The sequence below is a fragment of the Notolepis coatsorum genome (genome assembly GCF_963971535.1).
Source record: "Notolepis coatsorum genome assembly, chromosome: 9".
NCBI classification, from domain to species: Eukaryota; Metazoa; Chordata; class Actinopteri; order Aulopiformes; family Paralepididae; genus Notolepis; species Notolepis coatsorum.
The window spans coordinates 144,418,330-144,441,132 of record NC_140173.1 but is presented as its reverse complement, the minus strand read 5'-3'; the positions used below and the strand labels follow the sequence as shown (position 1 = coordinate 144,441,132).

The 22,803-nt window shown below is 44.6% G+C and overlaps 1 protein-coding gene across 1 annotated transcript in view; it reads left to right on the top strand.

The window, feature by feature from the left end:
* Nucleotides 1–22,803, top strand: part of hhat (hedgehog acyltransferase) — a 157,234-nt gene that overhangs the window by 97,090 nt on the left and 37,341 nt on the right. Inside the window, exon 10 of the mRNA XM_084321510.1 lies at nt 606–750. Coding sequence (XP_084177636.1) covers nt 606–750 — 145 coding nt within the window. The remainder of the gene's footprint in view (nt 1–605; nt 751–22,803) is intronic.

Sequence of the window (22,803 nt, the reverse complement as noted above, 5' to 3'; positions counted from 1 at the left end):
GCAAATCCAGAGCCTGCAGGATAATGAAAGACCCTCACCACCCCAATAACAGCCTGTTCAGCTGCTGAGGTCAGGCAGACGCCTGCGAACCCCAGCTACTAGGACAGAGCGGCTTAGGCTCAGCTTCTTCCCCCAGGCCATCAGAGCCATGAACAATGAACATTGAGTGCTCAGAACATTGAACTATCCACACACAAGCACACATGAACACACACACGACACGCACGCTGTGCACGCTCACACACGAGCAGCCACTTAACACTTTAACATGAGCGGGCACACACTCATGTCGCACACACGCACACTTATGGCCAAAGGAAAGGACACTTTAAATTAGAATAACAGGAACAGTGTATTGCACTACCAAAGCTAACTAGCATGTCCCATATGCTCTGTAAATAACTATGTACAGATACCGAGATGTCACTCCATGTTACCTGTTACCTGTTTACTGCACAATGTTGTTTTTTCATTTTCTGATTCTATTATATGTGTACCACTGCATTGCACATCGTTGCGGGCAAGACCACCCGCATTTCATTGTATACCTGTATGCCGTGACAATTAAAACTCTTGACTTGACTTGACTTGTTTCCCTCCTCCAGGACCGGAGTCTCTCGGCGGCCATGAGGAGGCGCTGCGTCGCCCTCCTCTCCGCCTTCTCCACCGCCATGCTCATCCTGTCCAACCTGGTGTTCCTCGGGGGCCTTCATGTCGGCAGGATCTTCTGGAAACGCGTCTTCGTTCAAGGTGAACCGCCTCTCCCTTAATTAATGCTCCCCCGGGAGGATTTAGCTAATGCCTGCTTTTGCAGCATTGTGTTTTTTTTTTGTAAAAAACAAAATCGCAGGGACTTTCGTGGCAGCACCGTGAGTTGTGCACTAATTGGTTGGAAATTTCACACAGTGGGCACTGTTCCATGGAGCAGTGGCACTAATTTGGGCAGAAGCTGTGTAGGAAAGTGTAGTATCGGCTAATATGTACCCAGTGGTAGCTCCATAATTTCAGATTACTCACCCATTCGGTTACCATCCCAACTCACTGGTTCCAAAAACAATGATAAGAGCAATGACCTCTTCATGTTAGATTCGATTAGATTGGGTTCAAATGTATTGTCATCGTACAGCACGAGTACAGTACAGCAAAAATAAGTTGGCCTCTAACCAGAGTGCAAATGTAACAGTAAAGTGTATTAATATACAGTGTGATGTGATTACATGGAGTCAATACATGGAATATATATAATATGTAATGTAATGTAATATCCTAATCTGATGTATGTACAGTATTATGTACAGTGATACAAGTATAAATACACTATAGTAGTAAGCCATACTGGCCAGTGGTATAACTAATTAGAGTAGGTATGGGATACAGATATTAGGGGTGGAACGATACGCATTCGAACCGTGTACCGTACGGTACGACCCCCACGGTTCGGGGCGTCTGTGTATCGTACGGTTCAGATGATGCGCAAATAAAAAAAATAAAAAACTTAATTTGGCACGGAGACGGGAGAGGTGAGCGCTGGCTGCAGCAGCAGCAGCACCGGAGGTGCTAGTCAGTTTGTGTAAAAATGGCAAGCACAATATAAATCAATCTTCATTACGACTTTAAAAACATAGCCATTAACATTACATAGGCCTACACACATCTTGCCATAGCGTTAGCAGTTTGTACAACACAACGCATGTTGAACTATGGTAGCCCGCCAGCTAATACAGTCAATGCAATGTTATCGTAGCTACTAGCTAGCAGAGGAGAAAATGGGAGTCTGAGAGGCGGGGTGTTTAAAGACAATGATAGGCGTTTATTCAACATCCAAGAAGGCTAACATACAACTGTGTTTTACTAACTCCAACCGGGACTATTGCCGCTTTTCCACTGCATGTTGATGTTATGAACTCCTAACGTTACCGGAGCTGAAGGTCCCACACGCTAAAATGTCCGTGGGGACCCGCCAACCCATAGATAGTTCCAACTCACCGAATTACGTAATCAACCACAGTTGCACTCAATATTTAAATAATGTTAGTCTAAATAAATGTAGACAGATAATGTACTTATTTTAAAAATAGAATGAACAGAGCAGTGTTGTTTTGAAACAGTACAGTGTGTGTGTTAGTTTGATGTATGCTGCAATTTATATTGATGGCCTTCTAATTTGTTTATTTATTTATTTTAAATAACAGTGACACTTTTCCCTTTGATAAGAAATCTAGCCATATTCCTTTTATTGTATTTCAAATACTGCACTTTAATTTCAAGCAGACAATGAATATTTCCATTAAGAACTGACAATCAGGGAATTTAAACATTGTTGACATTGTTTTTTTGTGTTTATATTAAAGAAAGGAAAGTCTAGTGCTGGCTGAGCATATTGTTTGTTTGCACTAAGTTAATACTTTGACAAATGTAGCCTATATTTTTCAGTCAGTTCGGTCTTTGTGTGTTACAGTATAGGCAACAGAGTTCAGTATTTGTACAGTATAGGCAACATAGACTAGAGTATAGCCAATGGGGTCCAGAGTTTATATGGTATAGGGGTGGGGCTGCCCCCGTGGTAGAGTTCAGAGAGATGACGGCGGAGGGGAAGAAGCTGTTCCTGAGCCTGCTTGACTTGGAACAGAGCCTCCCAGCGGGAAGGAGGGGAAACGGCATGTGATTGTGGTGAGAGATGTGATGTGAGGTGTCCTTGACAATGCTGCGTGCCTTCCTCAGACAACGTTTGTGATGGATAGACTCGATAGCAGGGAGTGATGTACCGGTGATGATGCGTTGGGCGGTTTTCACCACCCTCTGCCGTGCTTTCTGGTCTGAAGCAGTGCAACTGCCATACTAGACTGTGATGCAGTTGGTGAGAGTATGCTTTCTATGGCACAACAGTAGAAGTTCACCTGGATCTAAGGAGACTTTCCTCAGTCTCCTCAGGAAGAAGAGATGCTGGTAGGGATGTCCGATATTATCGGCTTACCGATATTATCGGCCGATATTCGCATTAAAATGTGATATCGGAAAATATCGGTATCTGTTTAAAAAAATATATATATATATTAATTTAATATTTTTTTTAACATTTCTATAACCTTTACCAGGCAAGCAAGTAAGAACAAAATCTGATTTTATTTATTGTCAAAAGTATGCATAAAGTTGTGTTAATTCCACAACAAGAGATATGTAATGTTAATTACCTGAAATTATTCCGTTTTGGGGGGGGGGGGGGGGGGGGGGGGGGGGGGGGGGGGGGGGGGGGGGGGGGGGGGGGGGGGGGGGGACCCTGCATATATCAGTATCGGTTGATATCGGTATCGGAAATTAAGAGTTGGACAATATCGGTATATCGGTATCGGTAAAAAAGCCAATATCGAGCATCCCTAGATGCTGGTGAGCTTTCTTGACCAGCGTTGAGGTGTTGAGGGTTCAAGACAGATGAACAGCATTCTCACATGGGTGTTGCTGTCATCCAGGTGGGAGAGGGAATGTATAGTGCTGAGGAGACTGCGTCCTCTGTGCTCCTGTTCTCACACGGTAGGCGAATTGATGTTTATCCAGTGAGAGTGAGAGGCCAGGACCAGCCTCTCGAAGCACTTCATGATAATGGGGGGTGGAGTGCAACAGGGCGGAAGTCATTAAGGCTCACTGAAGAGGATTGTTTCAGCACTGGCATGATGGAGGTGGTTTTGAAGCATGCGCAGACAAGTATAAAGAGTGCTTCCAAGGTCACATATTATGGAAAATGGGTTTTTCCTTATCTTGGTATGGATTTGACTGTCTGACCTTCATGCTTGCAGTTGACACTCAATCAGGGCAGAATTGTACACACAATTTCAAAAGAGCACATTTGGACAGAATGCAAAGGATATGTTAAAACAGGTGTATTTTAATACTGTATATATATTGCACAAGCTGTATTATATATTGCACATATACAATACAGCCCTTGAAACAAGTATTGCACTACATGTAATGCACCCCTGCCCCAAACGTTTATAGGTCAGTTTAGGAGGCCTGATTAAACGGTCTGATTGCCCTTTTCTTTTGCTGCCCAGAGGAGGTGGTTGTCTGGGTTTAAGCATTCAGAAGAGTTGGTTGTCTGGATCAAATCATTCAGAAGAGTTGTAGCCTCGCAGATGTATCGTTGTAACAGGTTTTACCTTGGCGGAGTATTTAAACCCCGCCCGCACGGCTCAGCTCGGCCCAGATAACAAACCACAGCCTTTCTAATGTAGTGCAGTTGCTGCCACAATGCGTTAGGGGGCGGTATTGACCGTCTGCAATCGCAGACACACTCAGAACAGTATGCACAAGGTGCCTCGATGAATTATGAATGGCAATAGCGAATCAACGAAATAATGAGTTAAACGTGTATATACGTGATTGGCCGTCAAGCGCTGGCTCCCAATCACTTATATATACGTGGATGGCCCCGGATGTGTTAAACAAGTCAAGAAGAAACATCACAATAAATAAAAAACAAAACAAAAAACACCATGAAATCCAAAATTTTATTTAAATTAATAAATGCAACACTCCCAGACATACCCCACGCGAAGGTAAGGAAAAACTCACAAAAACATAGCAATAGGAAAAAAGCACCACAGGCAATGTGGAGGGGAGAAACCTTAGAAGGGCCGTTCAAGGGGGGGATCTCCTTTCTTAGATGTCGGTGATAGTAGTGTTGCTATAAAACAATGGATGCCTACTGTACATGAGTAGGGTGAGTAACCTGCATGCCATTACTGCTTTTTATCTATTGACTCATAGATACTTTATTATCTTGAAATAATATAACACCCGCCCGTTACTATGACATTGTTTATCATTACATACAATGTATCCATGCCTGTAGCTAAATGCTGAAAAACAGCGAACAAAATTAACTTTTTAGATTTAAAAAAACTACTGTGGGCTAGATCCACAAAGAATGGATTGCACGGTGCAAGTTGCACCCTTACCCTACTTACAATTCATGATGAATTGAAAATGGGGGACCCTGATGTAAACAAGAAGAAAGTCTTTCTCTGGTCTGCATCCCCTTAACAATTGTGTGTATTGAGCCGTACTGTATTGTACCCATTCTGCAATCTGTTGATAACATTTTCATTCAATCAATCAATCTGCGTGGTGATTGATTGAATGAAAATTTTATTTTGAGTAAATTGTAATGAACCAAATGAGAATATCAATACATTTTTTTTTTATCTTTGACTGTGAATAACACCATGCTCAAATTGACCAGACCTGAAAATTAATAGATGGAAGATGATTAAACAGAAGGTTTTATAGATACAGTACTGAATTCTGCCATCCGGACACATGCAATTTGAAATATGATTATAGAATATAGAATATCAGGCATAAAATGGTTATGCGATTAAAATGCGATTAATTCGATTAATTAATTACAAATCCTGTAATTAATTAGATTAATTTTTTTAATCGCCTGACAGCACTAATTATATGTATTGTGTGTTATTTCTCCACCCCACGCTATGGTAGTGCTTATGCCAGCACAGGAGATACGATTCAAATATATATATTTTATATATAGGCTATATACATAATTAAATCAATATCTTCCTTTTTAATAAAATAGGCTCAGGAATCAGGATTGTTAAAGCTAATTAGCCTAATCCATGTCCCGTGCCGCGGGTGGTGTCGGCATTCGTGCCTTCATCATACAGTGGCAGGAGTTGGCCGGGCTTGACGTGCCAGGACGGCTTGTACTCAACCCATTGCTATGAAATGTCTGGCCCCATGTGGCGTGGGGCTGTAACCCTTTGCTAGATGTGAAATTCTCATTTCAGTCCCATTCCTCCAGTTCAGATGAGACAAGATCCTCCCCCACTGAACCAAGCCATTCTGAATTGACTCGCTCTCTGACATGTTGAGGCGCTGATCTGCCATCGCCCGCCCACAATCAACTGTGATACGTTTATATGAGCAGCGAGTGGAAATAATGCGGAAGCAGTTATTTAGCAGAGACCTTCAGCAGAGACCTTCACACACACACACACACACACACACACACACACACACACACACACCGTGAATCACACAGAGAACTAGATAAAATGGGTGGGAGGTAATGGGACTGGGGGGAGCTCTCTCTCGCTCTCTCGCTTGCTCTCTCGGTCTCTCGGATCAGCACTCGCTGTATCACCGTCAACCTGTTGCAAAATATCATAGCACACGTGCGCGCCCGTATTCCGATCCGTGCAATAATATTTACGGGGTATATATTGTCATTTGAAACAAGTTACCAATGCATTGTCCCGTGGGATTATGCCCCCCCCGCGGTCTAAATTAATTAGTCCCTCTCTATCTCTCTCTCTCTCTCCCCCAAAGGTATCTGCCAGTGCAGGTGGGTGACTGTCACTCAAAGCGCATTGCGAGTATGGGCGGAGCCCAGCCAAAAACAGCTTGGATTTTGTAAGGGGAGAAAGTGGTGCTCTACAGTACTTGATTAAAAATACAAAACAATGCATTTTATTGAATTTTTTTTTACAGATGTGTTCCATAGACTCACAGGAATAGTGTAAAATTGCCCAAATAGTGAAAGAAATAGCAAAATAGTTCCCCTTTAACTCATTCACTGCCAACAACGATTAAACTCGTTATTGGCCGCCAATCGTTGAACGCCAACAACGAGTACACGCGTTATTTGATCGTTATTTCTTTTATTCGATATTCCCATTCATTATCCATCCAGGGAGCCTGGTGTTATCATGGGGCTGAGTCTGAGATTGCTAAAGTGCAATACCGGCCGCATCGTACCAGGCGGCGGTATCGACCACCATTTGAATCCTTGTGTATTGGGCTGTGCATCGATGAAATGCCTCCGGGTGCTCTTTTCTACTCAGCTGAACCACCCGATCGCATTGAATCGTTTGTTGTTACAATCGTTTGTTGTAATAACGAATGCCGTTATTGACAATCAATTAATCAGAAACGACCCCCCCCCCCCCCCCTTTCATGCATTCATGATGGAACATTGTATATGTATTTGATTTTTTTATTGTAGCGTGTGTTGGGACGAAATGCCAATGGATTTAGTATAATACACGTTGCAGGCTATTACTAGCCTCCCAGGAATGACCCTAGACCGCTCTAAAACCATACTTATATTCACCACGGTATAAAACGGGAATGTATGGATGGAAAATTATTTCTTTCAGATATTGAACGATAGATACTCGATGTCAAATGGGCCATAGTATTGCATCCATAGCTAGAATATAGTTATAGCCCTGCAAACAAGGTGACAGACTCCATTCGTTTAATGCGTAGCTGTGAGAACTGGAGTCTGGAGCACAGCCCAATTGCTGAATACACGAGAAGAGAAAGGGAGCGGTTTCAAGGGTGTTTAATTGAATTGAGCAACACAGGAATTGGGGGGGAAATAGAACGGGGTTAATGTTCTGTCCTGTGGCTGCCACGGCGGCAGTGAGCGAGCAAGCGGTCCTGGTGCTTGTCGGGGGAGCTGCTGGGGGGGCAGCGGGTGAATAGGGGTTCCTCTCGGGAACAGGTGACGTCCAGACAGGGACGCTGGAGCTGCTGGGTGGCAGCGGGAGATAGGTGTTCCTCTCGGGAACAGGTGACGTCCAGACAGGGACGCTGGAGCTGCTGGGTGGCAGCGGGAGATATGTGTTCCTCTCGGGAACAGGTGACGTCCAGACAGGGACGACGATCCTTTGGGGCACAGGAGAGAAACGGGTTAGAGTAGGCCAATACACAGAGGGTATCTAGCAGTAGAGCTTGTGGCAGAGACGTCGTACCTGGGCAGTGGTAATTAATACCACGACAGCTTCTGGTCAGCGTCAGAGGTGTAGATATAGTCCCCTCATCAGGGGAGGATAGGGTGCAGCTGGGGAGAGTGGGTGCTCGCCCGTGTGTGAATCAGGGGGATGGAATACAGCTGGGTGAATGAGGGTGAAGGAAGGGGTGACTGAAGAAAGAGAGGAGGATGAAGAGGAGCGTGTGGAGGACGTGAGGGGAAAAGGAGGGGGAGTGAAGTAGGCCCGTGCTGTGATTATGACAGTGCGCATAGCCGTATCCCGGAAACAGCGTGGCAGCCAATGAGAGTTAAGATGGCTAAAATGACATGCAAGCACAGAAACAAAACAAAAAAACTAAGTGAATCTACTGTAAATGCAGCAGAGGTTTTGAGGCAGGTTATTCCAAAGAGTTAATGCTCTAAAAATAAAAGATCTCCTTAAAGCGTTGGTTTTTTGGACCTGGCAATTCAAGCTGCCCACTAGTGGTATAGTGGTTGTGTATATTTGGAAGCTCGGTGTCTATTGCAGTGGGTCCTAGGGGACTGTGGTTCCTGCACTGTTCCTCATGAGCGGAATTCTCTCCAACAGTCGGGGAGACATCCGCTTCATAGCCGTGCCAGTGCTAGTACTGTGCCCCATGCCTCTTTATTTGGCTCATTAAGTATCTAAAGGAAGACAAACAACTCCCTCTCTAGTGTCTAGGGCTGAATTTACATAGTACAGGGGATAGAATTGTCACTGCTTTGTGGCACAGATCTTCCATCTTCCTTCGCACTGAGACATTTCTTTGCACATTGGCAGGGCGTAGTGGATATTATTGGCAGGGCAGGTATATATAAGATTTTTCTTCTTCCTGTTCCTTTCGACCATGGTATTTGGTGAATTATATGAATATGTACTGTTGGACTGTGGTAATTCCATGTACGAATAAATAAATGATGATGAAATGATGAAATGATATGGATACCATGGAAATACTTAATGCTTCTTTTAGACTTCTGTGGAAGAACTCAAGTTGAATTCCCGTATATCTTTTCAGTTTATCATACTTTGGAACCAACGTCTTGATTAATAGGACTAAAAGAGAGTGCGGCAGTCATTACTTGTCTTTTAGTCTATAAATCTAATCTTCTTGCGGCTGTCGTAACAGGGAGAAACCACATGGAGATTGGATTTTCCCGTTCAGAAGGCATGAAAAGATCTAAAGGATTCTGCAAAGGCTTGTGTTCCCCCCCCCCCCCCCTATGCGTGCCCCATCATAATCGCTCAATTGTATCATGCAGTTCACCTGTATGGTAGCATCTGCATTTGTATGTTCCTTTAATTTGTCTCCATCTGTCCCAGATGGACATCCGAAAGGACAAATCCATTAAGATAAAAATAAATATCTTGAACATTTCATGTAATTAATGTCTGTTGTGCTACTCTCTATCGCAGATGTATGTAACATAATAGGAATTCCAGCTATACATGAACGCTTTTTTTTTGTTTAATTTCTTTATTACAGGAAAAGTAGTATGTACATTTACATTCGTCAGTATTATACATTCTCCATCTTTTCATCTTTTCTTCCCTTTCATTTCCCCTTCCCCTCCTTCATACCCACCCCAGCCCCCCCATATCGAGGTTTTGAAGACACATCTGCAAAACATCCAAACATACAGCATAGATGCTACTGGGAAAGAAAACAGAAAAAAAAACACAGTAATAGTATCAATCAGACCTATCTGTATTTTGCACAAATATTTAGATACAAAGAAGCAATGAAAGAACTAAAAAACACAAAAAGAAAACTCTCCAGTACGGCTGTGGAAGAACGTCATCAATGAGGTTATTCTACAAGAACGCTTTTAAGATAAGATATTCCTTTAATGATCCCCTTCGGAAAAATCAAGCATCATAGCGCAGTGGCGGTTGGAATGCCCCACGGGCCCTGAGGCAAGATTGACAGCTCGGCCCCCCCCCCCCCCCCCCCCCCCCGATATTTATTGTATTATAAAAAAAAAAAAAAAAAAAAAAAAAAAATTCCAACATGAAACAAAACATATCACAATACAATAATAATACGTCAAATGTATATACTCTCTTTTCTGGACTCTTTTCGTATCACAAACAGTACTGTATTTGCAAATCTGGTATGTCATGTATAGATGTAGCACTACTGTCTATCTGTATGTCATTATGTTATAATGAATTGAAAATGGGGGACCCTGATGTAAACAAGACGAAAGTGTTTCTCTGGTCTGCATCCCCTTAACAATTGTATGTATTGAGCTGTACTGTATTGTACCCATTCTGCAATCTGTTAAATAAAGTTTTCATTCATTCACCATGACATGTTTAGGTATTTGGCCAGATCCAGCTTGTCTGTGATGAGAGTGTTTTCTGTCTTTATGATTGACTATCATCATTAGATATTTCAGTTTCGTTATTACAGTAGCTGGCTAACAGTACGTTAGTTGACTAATACCAGAGTCAGAATTGGGTAATATGCCGACTACTGGCAGTGATGCGACCTATGTTACCACATAACTTTTGTCATCTCTGGTACTATGCAGTGCACTATGCAAAACGGCAAAGAGATAGGTAACGTTCGTTAAGTGCCAAATTACCATCATCATGATACACCCTCACATAATTCACAAAGTGTTCACGTGCGCCACCCATGTGGTAACCTAGAAATACCATAGATTGTGGCTAGGTGGTAACGTATATGTTTTCTATGATCACTATGAATTGAAAATGGGGGACCCTGATGTAAACAAGACAAACGTCTTTCTCTGGTCTGCATCCCCTTAACGAGCCGTACTGTATTGTACCCATTCTGCAATCTGTTAAATAAAGTTTTCATTCATTCATTCATTCATTCATTCACATTACGTTAGTTAGCATCCAAGCTAGCGTGATAACGTTAGTAATAGTAGTACTAGTTAGCTTACCTGCAATAATGTTGTCATCGTCCTGGACAGATAAGACTTGTTAAATCATAATATATCCACACTTTGTGCTGGTCCTCGGTTAGCCCCTTTCGTGACTTTCGGTTTGCAAGCCTGTGGCTTTTGTGACCGGAGTCACTTGCCCACCCGCCCCGATCACCCAGTAGAGAAACGACCAAGCGTCGTCAAGGGGCTTGCGGTGTGTCAAGAATACATCAGATCTGAATTTCAAAGATACCCAGCGTACAATATGGGTCCAACACAGCTCCACGATGGGGTCTGGAAGCTCGCAGTTGCCAATAAACAGTTTAAAACATTGTTACTCGACGAGTGGTATTTACAGACCGAACGTCCATCTCCGCCGTTGGTGTCACAGCGCATGCGCACCATGCCGCGTTCACGTTACTGGGAAGAAGCGGAAGAACCAGAGGACATCTCGTTGCTACAACTAGGAAGCCTTCACGCATTGACTCGATCAAAACGCCCACATCCATACTTCCGCAATTCGTGACGCGAAGTGGGAGATATCGGGGTCTATAAAAAATCCCATATGTCCTAGTAGGAATTACAACTAGGAGGCTGACGTGAATGGTTTTTCCCAGTCGGAAGCTGTTTCTTCCGATTCTTCCCACGTAACGTGAACGTGGCACCTCCGCGCTGCTTGTGAGATTTACGTGGCTACGTCACAGCCAAGGAAAGGGAGCGCTGGATTTGTGCAAAACGCCCTGTTCCTAAACCACACGCTATCAGTCGTACTCGTACCACAGTACTGGCAAACGGGAGGAGCCTAGAATCAAAACAAACGCACAGTCCCAGTTGCCGTTACCACCAGTTGTGTTCGATCCAGTCCCACACGCGAACGGCAACTCCATTCAGTCCCGGGCCTGGGCCCGGGGCCGGAGGGGGGACCGGGGCCCGGGCCCCCCTCCCGCCAGACGGTGGGCGGGCCTAAGGCAGCTGCCTCCCCTGCCGGCCTATAGCTCCGCCCCTGCTCTAGACCCAGTGGGATATGCGAGCAAGGGGCTAGGAGAGTGCACTAGAGGCAAACGAAAGTGAGCCACTAAAGCGACCGACTTCTCTATTCCAAACTGGTACAACGTACCAGGAGTTGTAACTCGCGAACCACAAACCCTAACCCTACCCTAACCCTAACCCTAACCTACCCACGAGATAATATTGCCTAGACTACGCGGGCTGGCGCTCCGAACCGAGCAGGAAGGTGCTGGTCCATAAATGAGCTAAACACTACTTACAAAGACTTATATATTCCAAAACAAACATATCTATCCCGACGTTTTTCTTTTCCCCCCCCCAAAATGGACCATTTGACAGGATACGGATGACAGTCCGAGGTTGATCACCTCACAGGACGGGCCGGACTCGGCGAGGGCGTATGATGTCTTGCAAACTCGTGTATATTAATACACGGATTTGCACTACGGCCGAAACGTCTGATGACCCGAGTTACATTACTGAAGAGTCTATCCGTAAAATTGACACCAATCAATCAATCAATTTATCAACCATTCAATCAATCGATCAATATTAACTTCCTCTATATACTCTCTCTCTCAATCAATGACACTAGGTGTTTGGGTATAATTTAATAGAACTTGATATATTAATATGGAACCCGGTGCAATGGCTGGACCTCTGCACTGTATTGACACTATACAACTAGGTGTAAATTAATGGGACCCAGTAGTTTAATTAGGGACCTGGTGTAATGACTGGACCTCTGAACTATATTGACACCATATAGCTAGATATAATTTAATGGAACTTGGCATATTAATAAGGGACATGGGGCAATAGCTGGACCTTTGAACTATATGCTGGTGCAACGACTGGACCTCTGATCTGTGTTGACACCATGTAACTAGATGTAGTTGTGTGGGTACATATATGTATATGTGGAGGTATGTGTAGGTTCGGATGGTCTTGCTAGAGGTTTTTCCGATTCGTAATCGCCACTCTAAGTATCGATCGCGTTTCAGCCCAATGGTTACGAAAGTGCCTTAGAATGCTCTGATTATCCCAAGACCGGTCAGGAAGATTCAAATCAAATCAAATCAAATTTATTTATAGGGCCCGACAACACACGTTAATGTCCCCATGGGCCGTACAGGTCTTCTTTAAACAAGTCAAGAAGACAACATAACAATAAGTCAAGAACAGAACAAGAACACCATAGGGTCCAAACATTTTTTAGATGAATGCAAATAAATGAAAGAATGCAAGCACTCCCAGACATACCCCACGCGAAGGTAAGGAAAAACTCACTAAAACCTAACAATAGGGAAAAAAAGCTCCACAGGCAATGTGGAGGAGAGAAACCTTAGAAGGGCCGTTCAAGGGGGGATCTCCCTTCTTAGATGTCGGTGATAGTAGTGTTGCAGACGGACAGTTGGTAAGCATGCACTCATGTGTGTGGTGAGACACAGATGAGTGCATGCAATAGCAACTGTACATTTTGAAAAATTAAAGATAGAGCTAATAGCGATAGCAACTGAACATTTTGAAAGATTAAAGATAGAGTTGATAGCGGATCTACGGATTCAAGCGGATTCCTTGACTAGGATCGGATGGTCTGGCTAGAGGGTATTTCCGATTCATGATCGCCACTCCAAGTATCGATCGCGTTTCAGCCCAATGGTTACGAGAGTGCCTTAGAATGCTCTGATTATCCCAAGACTGGTCAGGAAGAATCCTTAACTAGGATCAGATGGTCTTGCTAGAGGAATTTTCCGATTCATGATCGCCACTCTAAGTATCGATCGCATTTCAGCCCAATGGTTACGAGATTGCCTTAGAATGCTCTGATTATCCCAAGACTGTTCAGGAAGAATCCTTAACTAGGATCGGATGGTCTTGCTAGAGGAATTTTCCGATTCGTGATCGCCACTCTAAGTATCGATCGTGTTTCAGCCCAATGGTTACGAGAGTGCCTTAGAATGCTCTGATTATCCCAAGACTGTTCAGTAAGAATCCTTAACTAGGACCGGATGGTCTTGCTAGAGGAATTTTCCGATTCGTGATCGCCACTAATTTTCCGATTCGTGATCGCCACTCTAAGTATCGATCGCGTTTCAGCCCAATGGTTACGAGAGTGCCTTAGAATGCTCTGATTATCCCAAGACTGTTCAGTAAGAATCCTTAACTAGGATCGGATGGTCTTGCTAGAGGAAATTTCCGATTCGTGATCGCCACTAATTTTCCGATTCGTGATCGCCACTCTAAGTATCGATCGCGTTTCAGCCCAATGGTTACGAGAGTGCCTTAGAATGCTCTGATTATCCCAAGACTGTTCAGTAAGAATCCTTAACTAGGATCGGATGGTCTTGCTAGAGGAATTTTCCGATTTGTGATCGCCACTAATTTTAATATAAAAAATACTCTGTTCTAATACAGACAATTAGGACATTGAATAAAGGGTTAACAGCTGGTTTGGGAAAGTGCAGTCAGCTGTCAATCAAGTGGGACCACGCCCCTCAACAAGGGGAGACCAATTAGAAGAGGGCTAGTGTTGTAAAAACAGATCCCTCCTTCCTTGTAAAAGGGAGACAGCTCACTTCACTCGTACGACGGAACACAGAGACATCTATTATACTACTAGTTATTATATCTATTAGGCCTGGGCGGTATGCTTTTTTTCATACCGTTATACCTTCATGACGTCATACCCCGGTGCACGGTATTTGACGGTATGACTCTCATTCATCAGCGCGGGGGGGGGGGGGGGGATTAGGGCCGTTCTACCTAAAAGTGGACTTTCTTCAACCTCGAGGTAAACAAATCACAGAAGGTAGCCACTGCTGCCTGCCGGCACCATCCAGGTATCGACGTGAGTTAACGTTAGCTAGTTAGCCCGGCCGGCAGCCCGGCACCATGTATCAACGTGAGCCAGTTGCATTAGGATTAAAAAATGTCAACACTCACTCACCCCGTTTTATATTACATTCCCAAAGAAGTGCCTCCGTCTCTCGTAGTCTCGTTGTGCTCAATGAAGTCACTGGTGGCGAGTCGACTCATGGCCCGAGGGTTTTGCTTAAATCCAAACAGACTGCAGTCCTTTAATTGTCCAAATGCGAGAGAGCTCATCGTGGGCTGGAGTGACGGTGGTTAACTTCGACGCTTCATCGTTCAATAACATCATATTATTAATATTATTATTGCTTAAGCTTTAGCAGCTGCTCAGAGTTAGAGGAAATTAATACAGGTAGGTTAGTGTGACGCACATCTGTGTTCTCCTCACGTGACTCACAATAGCCAATCAATCATTAGGAAACAGAATTTGTCGCTTGACGTGGGAAGCACGCAAAGTGCAATTAAATACATTATAGAATAACGTAAATGTATTTGCTGATATATTTAAATCATTACATAATGCACAGTGTAATAATAATATAGGTCTTTCTTAAATCATCCCTGTTGTAATAAATTAGTTTCATTTTAAATTTGTCCCCGTTGTAATACATTCGTAATTTTTCCATCAATAAAACAATTACAACTTCTATATGTTTCAGATAACTTTATTTACACACATGCACACAAATGCTCTCAACGGATAGCTTAAACTTAGGCCCTAATTAAATATGAAAACAATAAATAAATGGCATAAATGTTCTCAACAGAGAATGAAAATAAGGGAAATAACGATTGGCGGACAAAACGTATAAAATCGTAAACTGGTTGGACTATGGCTGCTCACTGCTCCTAACTAGTCCTAACTGGTTGGACTATGGCTGCTCACTGCTCCTAACTAGTCCTAACTGGTTGGACTATGGCTGCTCACTGCTCCTAACTAGTCCTAACTGGTTGGACTATGGCTGCCCACTGCTCCTAACTAGTCCTAACTGGTTGGACTATGGCTGCTCACTGCTCCTAACTAGTCCTAACTGGTTGGACTATGGCTGCTCACTGCTCCTAACTAGTCCTAACTGGTTGGACTATGGCTGCCCACTGCTCCTAACTAGTCCTAACTGGTTGGACTATGGCTGCCCACTGCTCCGAGTCCTAACTAGTCTCTCCTCTCCCCCCCCTCCCTCTCCTCTCCCCCCTCTCTCTCTCTCCCCCCCCCCTCTCTCTCTCTCCCCTGGCCCTCTCTCTCTCTCTCTCCCCTCTCTCTCTCTCCCCCACCCTTCTATCTCTCGCCCCTAGCCCTCTCTCTCTCTCTCCCCTCTCTCTCTCTCTCCCCCCCCCCTTGAGATTATCCACCTCTCTCCTGAGGGCCTGCAGCTCAACTTTGCCCTCACGCCACTGCCATTCCATCGTCTCCACCATCTTGTGGAGGGACTTCCGCTCCCTATGGTGGGACTTCCGCTCCCTATGGGCCTCATCCCGCTCATTCTGGGTCACACCCATCTGCGTCTCCATCCTCCTATTCAGCGTCTCCATCTCCTTCGTTCTATGCTCCGCCACCTTGTGGGCCTCATCCCGCTCATTCTGGGTCACACTCATCAGCGTCTCCATCCTCCTATTCAGCGTCTCCATCTCCTGCTGGCTTTTCTTCCAAGCCTCGTTTGTTAAAAATGTGGACCGCTCCCATTGGAGAGGTGCGTGGAGGTCGATCAGATCTTTCTCAAGCTTCTGAAACTCTTCAAAGATGGTGTCGCTGTCCCACATGAGGCGGTACTTGCTGGTGGTGTGGTATTTCCTGATAAAAACAAATCAAATGTATCATATTAGTATAGGAGGAGGAGGAGGAGTGCATGAGAGTAGAAGACCGTAAGAAGGTTAGTGTTTTAATTATCAGTAGGTTGGTTTCGTTCTTTGTGCTAATAGGGTCATACTTAGGCTGCAATTTGCGATTTTTCTTTATCAAATCAAATTTAAAATCAAATCAAATGTATCTGTAAGGCCCGACAACACACGTTGATGTCCCCCATGGGCCGGACACATCTTCTTTACGATTTTATACGTTTTGTCCGCCAATCGTTGAACGCCCAACCACGTAACGTTATTTGACCGTTATTTCTTTTATTCGATATTTCCATTCGTTATCCATCCAGGCAGCCTGTGTTACCATAGGGAATGAGTCTGAGATCGCAAAGATCCAATACCGCCGCCTGGTGGTATGTGGCCGATGTTGCACTTCCTTTGAGACTCTGTGTATGGGGCTGTGCGTCGATGAAATGACTCCGGGCTGACTTTTCTAGTAGCGTGAACCAGGGGCTTCACCCGATCGCATTGAATTGTTTTTGGGACCCCCGATTCATTATGCTGTGGGGGGTTATGTCGTGGGCCAAATGGACATACGATCTACCAGATGGCAATCAAATAATTAGAATATTCTTTTTGGAATCCCACCAGCCACAGGTAAGAGCAATTTACCGTCAATTTCAGCTCGATTGTGCCTTGTTTTCATAGCCATCGCCCTGATCAGCGTATGGGGTTGTACTAACGAATGCCGTTATTGACAATCAATTAATCAGAAACGACCCCCCCCCTTTCATGCATTCATGATGGAACATAATACCGATCATATGCATTTTAATTTTTAAGTGTAGCGTGTATAGGGACGAAATGGCAATGGATTTAATATAATACACGTATCAGGCTATTACTAGCCTCCCAGGAATGACCCTAAACCGCTCTAAAACCATACTTATATTCACCACGGTATAAAGCGGGAATGTATGGATGGAAAAATTATTTCTTTTTCACATCTTGAACGATAGATACCCGATGTCAAATGGGCCATATATTGCATCCATAGCTATAATATAGAACAGGGGTAGGCAACCCTAGGCACGCGTGCCCTGCATAGGCACTCGGGGGCATTTTCATTGGCACAGGGGGCAGTATAACATTTTGGATTCGCCTGTTCGAATCCAGCTCACAGCTCCGGCGTTGTCACCAGCTTGGCTGGCCGTTCACACTAATACAATTGGCAGTATTAGAGGGTGGGAGAAGCTGGATAGGATAGGATCACCTTACATAATAACCTCTCTCTTGTCTGTTAGAAACAACGTACTGGTTATTATGGTTTTAAATAAAACGGGATTACTTTACATGATGACTTCTCTCTTGTCTGCTAGGAACAACGCACTGGTTATCATGAGCTTAATAAAAGAAACAGAATTACTTTACATGGTAACCTCTCTCTTGTCTGTTAGAAACAACGCACAGGCTATCATGGGCTAAATTAAACAAGATACGGTTAGGAAAAGAATCTGGAAACTGGAGTGGTCCCTTGAGCCCATAATAGTTATTTTTTTCTGCCTCTAGACCAGTGGCGGTTGGAATGCCCCACGGGCCCTGAGGCAAGATTGACAGCTCGGGCCCCCCCCCCCCCCCCCCCCCCCCCCGATATTTATTGTATTATTAAAAAAAAAAAAAAAATTCCAACATGAAACAAAACATATCACAATACAATAATAATACGTCAAATGTATATACTCTCTTTTCTGGACTCTTTTCGTATCACAAACAGTACTGTATTTGCAAATCTGGTATGTCATGTATAGATGTAGCACTACTGTCTATCTGTATGTCATTATGTTATAATGAATTGAAAATGGGGGACCCTGATGTAAACAAGACGAAAGTGTTTCTCTGGTCTGCATCCCCTTAACAATTGTATGTATTGAGCTGTACTGTATTGTACCCATTCTGCAATCTGTTAAATAAAGTTTTCATTCATTCACCATGACATGTTTAGGTATTTGGCCAGATCCAGCTTGTCTGTGATGAGAGTGTTTTCTGTCTTTATGATTGACTATCATCATTAGATATTTCAGTTTCGTTATTACAGTAGCTGGCTAACAGTACGTTAGTTGACTAATACCAGAGTCAGAATTGGGTAATATGCCGACTACTGGCAGTGATGCGACCTATGTTACCACATAACTTTTGTCATCTCTGGTACTATGCAGTGCACTATGCAAAACGGCAAAGAGATAGGTAACGTTCGTTAAGTGCCAAATTACCATCATCATGATACACCCTCACATAATTCACAAAGTGTTCACGTGCGCCACCCATGTGGTAACCTAGAAATACCATAGATTGTGGCTAGGTGGTAACGTATATGTTTTCTATGATCACTATGAATTGAAAATGGGGGACCCTGATGTAAACAAGACAAACGTCTTTCTCTGGTCTGCATCCCCTTAACGAGCCGTACTGTATTGTACCCATTCTGCAATCTGTTAAATAAAGTTTTCATTCATTCATTCATTCATTCACATTACGTTAGTTAGCATCCAAGCTAGCGTGATAACGTTAGTAATAGTAGTACTAGTTAGCTTACCTGCAATAATGTTGTCATCGTCCTGGACAGATAAGACTTGTTAAATCATAATATATCCACACTTTGTGCTGGTCCTCGGTTAGCCCCTTTCGTGACTTTCGGTTTGCAAGCCTGTGGCTTTTGTGACCGGAGTCACTTGCCCACCCGCCCCGATCACCCAGTAGAGAAACGACCAAGCGTCGTCAAGGGGCTTGCGGTGTGTCAAGAATACATCAGATCTGAATTTCAAAGATACCCAGCGTACAATATGGGTCCAACACAGCTCCACGATGGGGTCTGGAAGCTCGCAGTTGCCAATAAACAGTTTAAAACATTGTTACTCGACGAGTGGTATTTACAGACCGAACGTCCATCTCCGCCGTTGGTGTCACAGCGCATGCGCACCATGCCGCGTTCACGTTACTGGGAAGAAGCGGAAGAACCAGAGGACATCTCGTTGCTACAACTAGGAAGCCTTCACGCATTGACTCGATCAAAACGCCCACATCCATACTTCCGCAATTCGTGACGCGAAGTGGGAGATATCGGGGTCTATAAAAAATCCCATATGTCCTAGTAGGAATTACAACTAGGAGGCTGACGTGAATGGTTTTTCCCAGTCGGAAGCTGTTTCTTCCGATTCTTCCCACGTAACGTGAACGTGGCACCTCCGCGCTGCTTGTGAGATTTACGTGGCTACGTCACAGCCAAGGAAAGGGAGCGCTGGATTTGTGCAAAACGCCCTGTTCCTAAACCACACGCTATCAGTCGTACTCGTACCACAGTACTGGCAAAACGGGAGGAGCCTAGAATCAAAACAAACGCACCAGTCCCAGTTGCCGTTACCACCAGTTGTGTTCGATCCAGTCCCACACGCGAACGGCAACTCCATTCAGTCCCGGGCCTGGGCCCGGGGCCGGAGGGGGGACCGGGGCCCGGGCCCCCCCTCCCGCCAGACGGTGGGCGGGCCCTAAGGCAGCTGCCTCCCCTGCCGCGCCTATAGCTCCGCCCCTGTCATAGCGGCATGGGGGAGGGGCGAGAGGAGGTGCAGGTATGGGCATACAGGCAATACAATTATAGTACAGTATAAAAGTAAAAAATAAATATCCTCAATAACACTTAGAACCTGAATATCAATCAATCAATTCAATCAATTATCTTTAATGACCACCCAGCCAGGCTGGTGGAATTTGATTTCAGTGCAGCATGTTACAGCATTGTTCCAACATAGAACATAGAACATATAACATCACTTACATTACGTACATACTACATGCAGTTAAATACATAAATACACAATTACAAGACCTCAATATCAGAGTTTATGTCCATGTCCATAGCAACAGAGGTAGGGGGGGTTGCGCGGGGGGGTGGGGGGGGGGGGGGGGGGGTGCGCCACAGGGAGTTCAGTGTCTGTATGGCAGTGGGGAAGAAGCTGTTTTTAAAGCGGGATGTTTTGGTGGTCAGGGATCTGTAGCGCCTCCCGGATATATACAGTACTGTGAGTAAGTAAAGTGTACAGTATACACAGGTGCAATGTACTGTATATATATAAGGTACCCTAACTGGCATGATATATGTCAGACACACTTAGTGATCAGACATTCTTTGTAGTTCTCGAGTGCCGTTATTTCTCCCTGCCCACTGTTATGGAGCCTGGTGGCCGCTGGTACAAAGGACTGGCCGAGGCGGGTAGTGGTGTGTCCAGGGGGGTATGGGTCTGTGGCTTAAAATGCTCCTCATCTTGGCTAGCTCCTCATCGAGGTGGTGGGAGGGGTTCTCCATGATAGCGGCCAGCTTCCTTCTGATCCTCCTCTCTGCCACCACCTCTGACCAGCTCGACTCCAACCACGGAGCTAGCCTTCCTCACCAGCTTGTTCAGTTTGTTGGTGTCCCTTGAGTTACATGTGCCGTTCTAAACACCAGTGAAAAACGAGTGCACGGGTGCATTTCATGTCAACAGCAGCAACAGCTGTTTGGAATAAATAGAACTCGGTAGTTCATATGAATCATATCCAATCAACAGTCATCTCCCGCCTCGACTACTGCAACGCACTGCTTGCTGGCCTTCCGGCGACTGCCACCAAGCCTCTTCAGCTCATTCAGAACGCAGTGGCCCGCCTGATCTCAAACCTACCGAAGTCAGCCCATGTCGCCCCACTTCTGGCTCCCCATTGCCACACGAATCCGCTTCAAGGCCCTCAACCTGGCATACCGTGCGGCAAAGGGAACCGCTCCCGCCTACCACCGGTCAATGGTCTCTAACTACACACCCTCAAGACCCCTACGCCCTGCATTTTCTGGCCGTCTCAGACCCACTCCTATCCGAACTTCGGGAGGGTCATCAAGGAGAAGCCGCCAGTCCTTGCCCCACAATGGTGGAACGAATTCAGGGATTAAAGCACTCCGTCTATTTGATTCGGAGTCGTGACGGATTTTCCGTCAATTGGCTACCTGGTATAATATGATTTGTAGACTGGGAACAACATAAGCACCTGCCAAGCGCCAATGGCGGGCAGGTTTTAGGTTTGGCGAGTGACAATGTGAGGTCTGTCCGCCACATGGCGGGTAAGAAAATAGTCATGTAAAATAATTAAAACTGCGGTGTGTTTTGGTCTTACGACAGTCGCCTTTTTTGCAGCCCCAATCTCTCCTGTCTGTGGGGGTTGCTCCTCGCGCGTCAATCTCTCCTTGTTTACCGACGTCACATCAAGTCAAGAGTCAAGAGTCACTTTATTGTCCCATCAGCTGGGAAATTTGTCTTGGGCTTACACCCACCACAGCCACAGACGCATACATACATACAGACATGAGGAGATACACAATATAAAATATACAGAAAAGTACCTGCACAGCAGGATGTCTGGCAACACCACATTAGAAGAGTATACCCAAATATACTAGTATATTATAATATAATAGTATACCCAAAAAACCCAAATATCGGTTATCGAATATCGATAATATAACAACCAAATATCAGTCATTCGATAGTTGCCCTTTATCTGGCACTATTTAAAAGTTTAACTGAGATCGGAATAAAGGAGTTTTTAAACCTGTTTAGTCTAGAACGTGGAACTCTAAACCTCCTCCCAGAGGGCAGTAGCTCATACTCGGCATGTAAGGTCGCTTTCACATATAGTTTTGGTGGACTCGGTGCGGTTCTGGGGGTGAAGTTGCAACATTGTTGCATTCTTCATTTGGTTCGCCTGCGTTCACATAGAAATCTGTGAGGCGGACTGAACCTTCTGAACAATGTCACGCGGTCGAAAAGGGCGCTTGTCTATTGGACAGTGGAAATGTGTGTGTGGCTGCGAGCCTGTGTGTGCGCACGCGCGCGCGCGTGTGTGTGTGTGTCTGACAGTGTGTGGACTGCGAGTCCCAGCGGAGGCGAGTTTTGACATGGCATTGATCCATTGTTCTATTGAAGCACATTACCACCATCCTCTCGCTAAACAACTTGTAGACCACTGTGTTTTTATGAGTGCCCACACAAGTAGCTGTTTTATTTATAATATAATAAGCCGCGTTTTTTCTTCCTTCTTCCCAAGATGCACAGATATATAGATAGATAGATAGATAGATAGATAGATAGATAGATAGATGCAGTGTGCTTGTTTTGCAGTGAATGAATGCTGCGAGCAGTGGTAAGGTAATAATAGTATTGACGTGGCATTGATCCATTGATCCAATGCCGTGCGCCTCGGTAATAATAATAAGCCGCGTTTTTTCTTCCTTCTTCCCAAGATGCACAGTTAGATAGATAGATAGATAGATAGATAGATTAGATACAGTGTGCTTGTTTTGCAGTGAGTGCTGCGAGCAGTGGTAATAATAATCACTTCCTATATTTGGT